The 11,066-nt window shown below is 39.9% G+C and overlaps 1 protein-coding gene across 2 annotated transcripts in view; it reads left to right on the forward strand.

The window, feature by feature from the left end:
- The window catches only part of LOC145445420 (uncharacterized), a 62,101-nt gene extending 51,465 nt beyond the window's left edge, over positions 1–10,636 (forward strand). For both annotated transcript variants that reach the window (XM_080323611.1, XM_080323612.1), the window contains exons 113-125: positions 83–278; positions 908–1,062; positions 1,129–1,216; positions 1,775–1,938; positions 2,001–2,124; positions 3,565–3,738; positions 3,802–3,828; positions 3,893–3,981; positions 6,921–7,022; positions 8,370–8,502; positions 8,568–8,732; positions 8,880–8,985; positions 10,455–10,636. In XM_080323611.1, the coding sequence (XP_080179737.1) occupies positions 83–278; positions 908–1,062; positions 1,129–1,216; positions 1,775–1,938; positions 2,001–2,124; positions 3,565–3,738; positions 3,802–3,828; positions 3,893–3,981; positions 6,921–7,022; positions 8,370–8,502; positions 8,568–8,732; positions 8,880–8,985; positions 10,455–10,491 (1,560 nt within the window). In that variant the 3' untranslated portion in view covers positions 10,492–10,636. The remainder of the gene's footprint in view (positions 1–82; positions 279–907; positions 1,063–1,128; positions 1,217–1,774; positions 1,939–2,000; positions 2,125–3,564; positions 3,739–3,801; positions 3,829–3,892; positions 3,982–6,920; positions 7,023–8,369; positions 8,503–8,567; positions 8,733–8,879; positions 8,986–10,454) is intronic.
- The last annotated feature ends 430 nt before the right edge of the window (positions 10,637–11,066 follow it).

Consider the following 11,066-nt stretch of genomic DNA (forward strand, 5'->3'; position numbering starts at 1 on the left):
TATGGTTGTATGAAATACGTGGCATGAAAGGCTTTGAGCATGGCGCCGATGTTCTTGAATTGTATTTGCTTGTTTTTTTCAGTTCAAACAAGCGATCGACAAGCCCGAGGCAGTCATCGACGTAACTAACACGACGGAATCTGATCTGTTGCGCATTGAATTCACGTTGACACTGAAGCCGAACGATTCATCGTTGGCACCACAATTGCAAGACTTGGCCAGATCCAACGTTGACTCTGAAACGAGCGACATTGATCCTGATTCGATCGTTGTACGAGGTGAGAAATTTAATTTTTCGAAAAACCTCGATTTTACAGACCAAAATTGAATATCTTGTCCGAACAGGCCTTGACACAACAATTCATCGAAACCCATAATTGACTATCAATTGTAACGAGTTAGTTTTTCAAGTGAAGGAATGATACCACTGTTATAACAAAGAATTATTTAACAAGATTTAGAGTCCGCTGCTTTCTTTCAACTATGTCAGCCTCGATACCGCGGTCTGTCATAACTCAAAATCCAAAGAATGTTTCACAAGGCAACGAATATTCATGGAAAGAGCATTTCTTTAAATATTTATCGAACCACGGTATAGTCACACTCAGCTTTGAAAAAGTTAGGCTGAAGAAATAGAAAATTATTTGTGATGGCGTGAAGCCAGGATTATTTCGTTGTGGTCACAAAGAAGATACATACTTAAACTTTCTGAGTGATTGTCACTTGCGTGATATAATAGTTACTCGAATCGAAATCAAATCATCTGAGGTGATCATTTTTTTTCCCTGCGCTAGTAATGATAATGAATCTGCATCCCATTGCAAATTTAAACATGTTGTTTCATCGCCTTTATATAAAAAGTGTGTGTATTGATGCAAAGAGAGATTATTCTGTTTTATTTCTTCAGTTCCGGGGCCGTATCTGCCTCCAGGTGGCATCACGGCGGACGGATATATCGGACGGTTTACAATCTCAAACGTGTCTTACGAAGACATCGTTGCGTGTTGGAACGACAGTCATTCCGACGTTGCCAAAAACATGACCCGTCCTTATTTTGAACCGGTACTGTACTAACTATCGGTGCTCGAACCGCATTTGTCTTCAACTCCCATTTTTAACTATTCACAGCTCAAGAATTTAAGCTTCAGCGTCGACCTCGATTATTTGGAGCCTAACGAAGATGACAGTGTCATTGCCCATGTGTATCTTCACGAAAGTACGTCGATGTAGCCTACAAGATATTGCCTGGCTATTAATATGCAAATAGGTTTACCATATTTTGGAATCGAGAAAGGAGGAGACTTTTTCAACTATTTCAAACTTACAATACCGGAGGAAATTCTTGAAAAAATGCTCAAGTCTTCCCACTTCATAGTCAGTTGACTAAAAAAAAGGTCAACTTTCCGACTCAGCTCCTGTTGCAAACAAGTATCAACTGATGTTGTGTAGTTGGTCTCATTTTGTCATACTGTGATACAGTAACATCCCAGGTGTATACACAAAAATAAATAATATCAGTCCGGTCATATTATCGTCTCATAAATTACCGGAATGCCAGAATGCAGTACATTCAGGCGGGTCTATAACCAAGTGTTTTTACAGTACATCCTTCCTACTTGACAGTTCACGGCAGCAAGGCGGACTACTTTGACAACCTCAGAGTAGATTTAATGACAAATTAATTTCTCCCAATTCCAATCACATCGTTGCATTAGGAACCCAGCTCATAACTAAACACTGTCAAGCATTTACCAAATATCATTATCTCTATTAGTGCGAAAGCCGATAAACGAATTTGAAATGTACGCGGCGTTGCAATCGGCTATGGAAGACAGTAATCACACGCTTGAAAATCTCACTATCGGCGGACGAAGGCAATTCGCCGGTCATGTTACCGTCACCGGTGGCATCGAAACAGAAGATGCAATCGTCACCAAGGTAAGTTCGTATTTAATTTCTGTAGGTTAATGTAAGGCACGGTTTGACTTTTCTTTTCGCAGTTACAAAATGCTACCGACATGATCATTGACACGTTCTCTGCTGATGAGATGCCGAATCTACCATACTGGCAAAATGTAATTGACGATATCATGGACAGATACAGTAAATACAGTAGTCGACGCGGTAAGTTTTTTATCTTGTGTTTCCAGAGACGGTCAGCAAATAAGTACTTGGGACTTTTTCCACTTGCTCAAGTTGTTAGGATTTATCACTGCTGCTAATTAGCAGTTTTTAGATTTGTGAGCGAAACCAGGCCTTGAATGCACACTTGGTTTACTTGTACTTGGGTATAAATTTACGAAGCTACTTCAACAATGACTAATTTGACCAACTCTAGGGGTTTCAGTCAAAGACCGTTAACACTTGGTATCGTTACAAACATGTACTGCAGAGGTAGTAAATTTAGAATCCTGCTCTAGTAGGGTTTGCCAACAATAAAATTCTCTAGCGCAACAACAACACTATTTTGAAACCCTCCATTGGTGAAACACAATACACAGAAGCTGATATTTTTACCCATTGTCTAGTTGCTGTTGATTATGTTTGTTCGGCGATTACAGCTCAAGTGTTTTTTTCGCCATATCCAAGTAATCTCCTTGGCAGGCCGTGAGAAAGCATTTGGGGTCCGTCCTTGATGAATTTTTAGGGGAAAATGGAAAAGCGATATTTCTACTTTCATTTCTCTCTTAAAATGCACATATGTCAAGCTCAAGCACTCGAGAACAAACTGTACCGGTACGCATTAAGATAAATTCATGCTGCTGTCTATAGTGTGTACGTTGACCTTACACGTGACTCGTGACACGTGACCTTACACCTTGACTCGTCTATAACGTGTTAAATATCATTCGGTTTAGTTCAGGAAATGCAACAACAGCCCTTTATTGAAATCTGCTTACGGTGAATAAGTTTCGGAATGGCACTTTGGGTCACTTTTTTTAAAATTTATATCCCTGACGTAAAGCGATTGACAAAGGGCGACTTAGTGCTAACAATGCCAGGCCCAACTCCCGCTAAAAACCTCTGGCCCTCTTCTTCTGCCGTGCAGATGTAGCGGATTGATCGTCAGCCTATTTATTTATATATTTGATTATAATATATATTTATTTTGGTATTATGTCAATTGTTTATTCAATGTTATTCAACTTTTTTTGTTTTAGAACAACAAAATTTGCCGCAGTACAGGAGTTTAGTAGCATAATTATTATAATAGTCAACAGTACATTTAGTGAGTTTCTGGCGAAATTTAGGAAGGGGACCGCAGAACTAAGAATTTGTCTGAAGGGGTCCGCGACAACAAAAAGGTTGGGATCTAGAGTGTGGGCATTCAGTACCAAACGTATGGATTCGTGGTGAGAGCGAATTCCACGACCCGTGGAAACATCAGCCCAGGGTCTGGTGATCATCATATCAGAAACCGCCCCATAGAATACGGCCGATGCTGAATCGATAGACATCGACAACGCGATCGATAAGAATTTTTTTTAAGCCTTGAATACAAATTTACCCGCTTTGACTACGTAGCTTTAGTCGGGGAATGAACGACGATATTTTTTCAATCAGTATCGAGAAGCGCGAGTGGATCTTCTGAAGAAAATCTGCGAGTCGTGCAATTCAGGATTTTGGACGAGACGAACAAGCGCGCGATGCCGCCGCGAGTGTACAGCAATCTCGACAGAGCGATTCGTGAGAAAGAAATAGCGAAGGATCTTGACACGGACACGCTACAAGCATACGGTAATTTTCACATGAATTTCCGCGTAACGTCTGTTTCACACAACGGCTTTCTTTCTTTTGTAGTAATTCCCCCGAAAGCCCGCGGTGAAGGTAAGTTCGTTTTAGTTATGAGACAATGTCGCAAATCTTATTCCGCGCACTTTTGTTAACACAGAGTTCAACGTCACTCTTCTGATTGACACTGACGCGCCCGAAAATTTCACGCAGAATAAACCGTTTATTGAAGACTTCACAGCGGATTTCGTGAGTATCTCCCGCTACTGCCCTGTCGAAAAAAAAAGCAATAATTTTTACTTGATATAGATCTAATTAGCTGTGGAATTCTACTGCGAATATAAAAGAATGCGGTTTGTGAATTTGCTATTAGTGTCGTCGGTTTTCAGTAGCCCGCTTCTGAATTGAGAAAAAGTGATTGCTTACCGGAAACAGCTATGATTTAGAAACTAGCTGTCATGGTCATAAAATACTCGTGTCCAAAGCTACTGTTTCTTATATTGTGTGAATTCTCCTCAACGTCCCGTCTTTGTAATAGAATGCATATAAAAAATGCACAGGTCTGGTGTGAATGTGAAGATTTGACAAGGTCGTGTCACCAACGAAATGACGTCATTTCCTCTTTTACATCCATGATTTTGATCCATTACTGTTCCCGGCTATTGCAAACATGGTTGCCAATACTTCTTGGCAGCAGACATGGGGTGATTGCTTCATGAATGTAATCGATTGCGATTACGATTACTTCGAAATGACGCGATTACGATTACGATTACAGCAAAATCAGTAAGTAGTCGATTACGATTACGATTACATTGGAAAAGTAATCACGATTACTCACGATTACATTTATTTTGCAAATTAGAAGTTATATTGGGAGACAATATATGGATTGCGCTGAAAAGGCCTACATTTCTTTGAAAAGATGCTTCTTTTTGCTTGTTACGTCATAATATCCCCTTTGCCCATTTTTATAGAGTACGATTTATCCACTGAGCTATATCGCCCACAACGATTTGTATTCTTGCCGCACCGCCGCACCCCAAATTTCCCAATATGGTGGGGAGCGAGCCCGTAGGGGACTCAAAAGTATTTAGTAAACCAACATAAATTATGAAGTATTTTCGAGAGATTTAATTAACTTGAAAATTCTCTCTAGATAAGCTTGATTTTGAAATGCATACGTCTCCCCTACAACAAAAGAAGCATACATAATTTATGGTATGGTTGCATTTAAAACAAGTGGTTGTTAAAACACTTTGTTCAAAACATGTTTAAAACAGTGTTTTAAACAAAGGCTTTGAAAAAACTAACTAGTGTTTTTTTAAGTTGTAAAATTATGCCATAATTGTGTAAATGATTTCCAAAAAACATGTTTTATGAGCCTACGGACAATTACCACCCGATTTAGCAGACGTACATCGATATCGGATGGTTGGAACCCCTCAAAATAATCTGTTTAACAGTTATAGTACAGATATTTCGTCAAAGGAGCTTTATTTACCCTATATTTTGAATTGTCAATGTCAATCCACATTGTTGACGTCAAGGCTTAAAAAACAAAAACAAACATGTTTTAAACACGGCGGGTCTTGTTTTAAACATGTTTGCTTTAAATTGATTTTTGTTTTAAATGCAACCCTAATTTATAGTAATAGGCATTTAGGTTCCAGTCAATACCGTACCACGACACACCAAAAGACATATGCAGTTTCGACCAAAACGCGACTTCACGAAGTGTGCTACTGAAGAAAGAGCGTGGCTGAAACATACGATATGTGTCCATTTTCAATAACCGCGCTGGGTGGGCATGACTAAAAGCCCTGTCCTTCCAATCTGAGCCCACAATGCAAATGCCACCCGGGCACCCACCGAGCATTAAAGACATGACAATTTGTGTGTTCGTCTCAAGAAAGTTTTTCAGTTAGTCTGCTACGTTTTGGATACAACAATATCTTCTGATTATATAACAGACCGGAGGTCACGAATTAACAACATACTCTTAACTAATTATAACAAGATACCAGACGTTATAATTATGAATTACGTGCCCCCAGCTCTACAGGTAAATCTGACCATCGGGGGCAGAGAGAGGATAAAAAATTATTAATAATATAATGCAATTACCAATATTATTGACGAAATTCAGTCTTCAACTTGAAAATATTACCCCATGGGTGCCAAAGGCCAACGTTTGGACTGGGGGACGAATTGCTGTTTTGGTCCTGATTCGAGCTACAACCCACGCTAGCATGATATATAGCCTATGGCTTTGACGGCAGGTCCCAATGTTGAGTACAGATTTGTGAAATAACGATTGGCGCCCGTTTCAAGTATAGTCATATGAGAATAAGATGAAGAGAACATAAAATTCTGCCTTCAACTTGATACTGATAATGTACTGCAAGCTGCCATTACGAGAAACGGCAAAACGGATCGGTTATGATATATATCAGCAACTGTTGACTTTTAATGCTTCATTGTGGAAACCGTAATGTTTTACATGATCAGTACAAAATTTCAAATCTATGTCCGGTGTACGTACGTACTATATGGGTCTACTGCTCGCCAAGCAGCAACGGTCAAACTGCATTTAACTAAGCATAACCAAACATCAATACACAAGTTACTATTTTAAACTAAGCAGAGTGGTGATAAATTATCCTGCTACGAGGTACTGCCGTGTGGAACGTGTCGATAACCGGATATACAGCACGGCGGGTGTTCTTTCAATCACATTTATGTACGTACATCGAATATATATTTACTGTGGATACTTCCTACGCAATGACTAGCAAAGCTAATAGGCTACTTCTGAGCAATGGCAATTAAAACTCAGACGTTTGTGCTATCACGAACCTGGTATAATATCTCTTCCTTGTTCACGAATGTTCAGTTTATGTCATAGTCCTTATACAAATAAAAAGTAATCGTTCTTTCACAAAGAAATCGATTAGATATGGGAAGTAGTCGATTACGATTACGATTACTTCGGAATTTTTTCGAATGTAATCGATTGCGACTACGATTACTTGAAAATGCTGTAATCGTCGTAATCGATTACGATTACTAATCGCGATTACCCCATGTCTGCTTGGCAGTACCCGTGTTTCTGTTAATTGCCGTGATGAAGTATCCGTTGACTTTCATGCACTAATATTGCATACTGAGCACTCTCCCTTCTGCAGTTAAGAGATATGGTACCATACGTCACCGTCGGAGAACCAGAAGCCGAGATATACGAAGATCAAGAAACTCCCGACGACGACTGGAAAAAGAATTCCGGCAGAGTATGTATCTTACTCTTACTCGGTAATGCTGGTTAGTTTTATATCAGGGTTCGGCATGTGGCACGCGAGTTCGTTTTTCAACATGCCCTGAATGATTTCCCGATGGAAAAAATGAAACCAATGGACTTTTAAAGTGGGAAATCCTCCCAAGACTTCACTTTATTACTGTTTTGTGAAAGTAACGCCATATAAACCAGTACGCTCAATTCTCATTGATTTTCATGCATTTTCTCGCAAGTTAGTCCTTGAGCCGAACTCAATTTGGTGAGGCGTAACTGAGGTTGGATTTCTCTATGTCCTAGAGAAATCTGTTTGGAAATCCGTAAATTAGTAGCTCCTTTTGTGCACTGAGAATGGCCAAATAAAACAAAGAGTCAATTCAAAATCTTCACCAACGCTATCTGTATAGATCAGTATCAGTGATTCCCAACCGGTCGGGAATTCCCCACTGGTGAGGAATACAATGGTTTCTGGTGGGGAATAGACGTCATTTGTTAAACACTATATACAGGGCAGTCTACATATTTACGGAGACACATGCGCAATTACCGGCTAACTGCTCTGGAATGTATGTATCGAAGATTTTATTGCGTGTTGTTCGCAAAATCTCATTTTTTTACTCCGGATAACCAATCTTGGCGACACAAACGCATCCAGCACGACAAGTATGACGTGCAATAACGCTGTCGCAAAATTTTGAGGGTTTACTGTATCGCTTCACAATACGTTTTATGTTGCAGTTATAGGCGATTGTCTAGCGTACTGGTGTGGTTGTGTGTCTTGTGTACTCAAACAAGCAGATAGTTGCTCTGTAATCACAGAAATTTAGGGTAGTGGGGAATGAAGGCTCGGAATAAATCTGAAGTGGGGAATGAAGACAAAAAGATTGGGAACCACTGGTATAGATGCTCATTGTTATATAACTATGAGTGTTCTACACAACCAACCAATCTATCGATAATGAACAGAATTATTAGCCAGCGAGGTTTGGTGAGTCATCATCACACATTTAAACGCATGTACAAAGAGGATGACCAAGTTTTAAAAGCCTAACGCAACACAATGAAGTACGATGACTTTGGAAGGGAAATTATGTTGTGCGGTTATATTCCTGGATTGTGAGTTGTGACTGACATGACGTGTATACGTTGGATCAACCTAAAAGGACGTAAGCGCCAGCGTCATTTATGTGCATGATGAATAAAGCAACTTTTGTCGGGTTATGGGTAGGGGGAGTTTGGTAGGAGGCGTTGTGTAAAGAAAGTTTGAAAAACACTGCCTTCAGACTTAGACGTAGCAAGTAGATTTAGGTCCATACTCTTGTTGAGAAAATTTCACGCGTTGCAGGTTCGCGTCAAAATCACAGCACCTTGGGGCGCTTTCACTCCCGACGAACTACAGAACGAAATCAGAAATAACATATCCAACCCGATCGAAAACGATGTGTTCACAATGGCCGAAGACGACATATTTGTCGGACGTAAGTGGAAATTGTTTATACCCGCTTGGATTTAGCTGGAAGTATGACACCAAATTATGTTTCAGTCTACAACCCGTGCGACGATAACTTGATGGTGGATTGCGACGAGAGAGCTGCTTGTGACGGCAACAGGCTCCACCAGAACTTCACTTGCGAATGCAGACCGGGGTTCAGGGATATTTCGGAGCTATTTTCACAACCGCCTGGAAGAACATGCTCACTAGATCAAGGTCGGATACATTACTTCCGCAGTGATAGTTAGATAGATCTGAATGCTTGGCAGTTCTGACTCTCAATTTGTGTTTTGTGACATTGTAGCGGTTTTGTTAGTATTAAAAGACCGCCCGTACTTATTCCGCGCTTTTCTCTTTCTGCAGAGGAGCAAACGGATACGTCGCTGGTATACATACTAATCGTTCTGGCAGCGCTGATGGTGTTTGTCATTGTGGCATTGGTGTACGCCTCGTACCTGAAATATGCGAAGTGAGTATGTTTGTCTGGCGAAAAACGTTGCATCTACCTTCTTAATGTCTTCCTTTGTCACTGTAATAACAAGGGCGATTTTTTTTTACCTAAAAACAGGAAAATTTTGACCTAAAAAATCAAAATTTTGACATTTTTTTACCTCAAAAAACTTAATTTTGACCAAATTTTGACCTAATGTATGCAAATTAGGTGTTTTCCCACATAATGTTAGAATTGTACTACTTATCTTCATTTCTGATGGGAACTGTCTGTCCTTACGAAGTAGTTTGGCCTGAAAAAAACATTTTGACTCAAAAACTGACAAATTTTTATGTGAAAAAACTTTATTTTTACGAAATCTGGCCCTATGAAGAATTCCAGTAGTTACCTCACATATTATGGTAGAAATGCTTAAAATTTGTTTTGGTACAACGAACGATACTTGCCTACATTCTCCGGTAGAAAGTGTCTGACCTTAGTAAGTAGCTTGCCAAGAATGGAGAAAGAACGCTCAATAGCAGCAGTTGTTGGCTGACAACAATGAAGCTGTGTGTACGAACTGTACACTGCTGGCGACACACCGTGTTGCTTCATTCTGGCAATGTTGTCTACATCACAATTTTTCATCATGAGCTTCCTGATATAAGAACCATGCAATGCCCACGCAGTCTTGCTTCAGTTGGGATATTACGGCGAACACCATGTCAACGTATTTGTTTCATTTGAATGTTTACGCTTCATAATGTGAAGACAATGGGCAGTCTACAACGGTAGGCCTATAAAGTAGGCTACAAGCTGTAAAATGTCAAATGATAAGTTCACCAACAGTGCAAAATCTACGATACCAACGAAATGCAGGTTGCAAAAAAATTGACTTAGCTACAATTTTGACAAAATTTTGACTTTTTTGGACATGTCAAAAAAATTGCCCTAATAATAACCTTTGGGATCAACTCTTTTATATGTCAATTTTCTGTGCACATGACCTACGTTCATCTGGTCCTTGGATGAAGATAAGTATTGTGCATAATAGCCATTTGCTCTGTCTCGTGCTTGACACCGACTTGAGATTCCCGACAGTCTGAGAACTTCCCAACCTAATGTTTCCCAACTTGATATCGCCTTCCTCCTGATTTTGATCTACAGCAGTAGTGTCGCAGTTCACATTGATATTGTTCCATGTAACGTATTGTGCAACGTAGCCGCTGTCATTATCTTTCGGCGTGTTGATAGTATGTAACATTATGCATCGTATATACCGGACATAGTTTACCGCATATCTATCGCAGCTCGCAACATGTCTCGCGTAGGCATATCCTATCAACACAATTTTTTTTGGCACTTCTTAAATTCCTCACCCTAGCAGTCAGAGCGTGCCTCGCGGCTGGCGAGGGTATACGAACCCAGGACCCGCATATTGCGTTCTTGCCATGCAGCCACGGCGGTTGACATGACCGCAGAAATAATAATGACCTCTTCTCTTCCAGGCAAGATTCATTCGACCTCACGAAAGCCGACGTTTGAAGCCTCAATGTGACATTTTACGAGATTTGAGAAGGATCAAAGACTAATTCGACGAGATCCAACTATTGACTTTACAGAAAATAGTATACATGAATTATAAAATGTTTCACACGTAGTTGGCAATAATAAATTCCGAACAATATAACTCGTTGTTATTTGTTCTGTGGTGTAAATGAGATAGAATATCATGAAGCACATGTAATACAGCACTTCCAGAGTTGTAACCAAGTCAGAAGGCTCCGAGTCACAAGTCAATTTCACTTTTAAAGTTTTGACTCGAGTCAAGTTGAGTCATTTTCAATTCACTACCGAGTCAACTCCGAGTCCAAGTCATCGAGCAGAGGTTCGAGTCTGAGTCATGGTGTTATGACTCGAGTCCAAGTCATGGTGTTGACTGCTCAGTTTCCAGTTGAGGTCTTGTTAAACCCACTTTTATAACTCTGTTTGGTGATATCGAATAGTTCGCATTTATATTATACAATTAAATAGTATATTCATATTGAAATGAACCCGAATATTTTCGGCTGACACTCGTCAGGGGTAATCGTCAGCAACTAGTAGAGAATTGGAAAGAA

The sequence above is a fragment of the Botryllus schlosseri genome, chromosome 8 (genome assembly GCF_051294905.1).
Source record: "Botryllus schlosseri isolate E-star chromosome 8, Bs_hap1, whole genome shotgun sequence".
Lineage (NCBI taxonomy): Eukaryota > Metazoa > Chordata > Ascidiacea > Stolidobranchia > Styelidae > Botryllus > Botryllus schlosseri.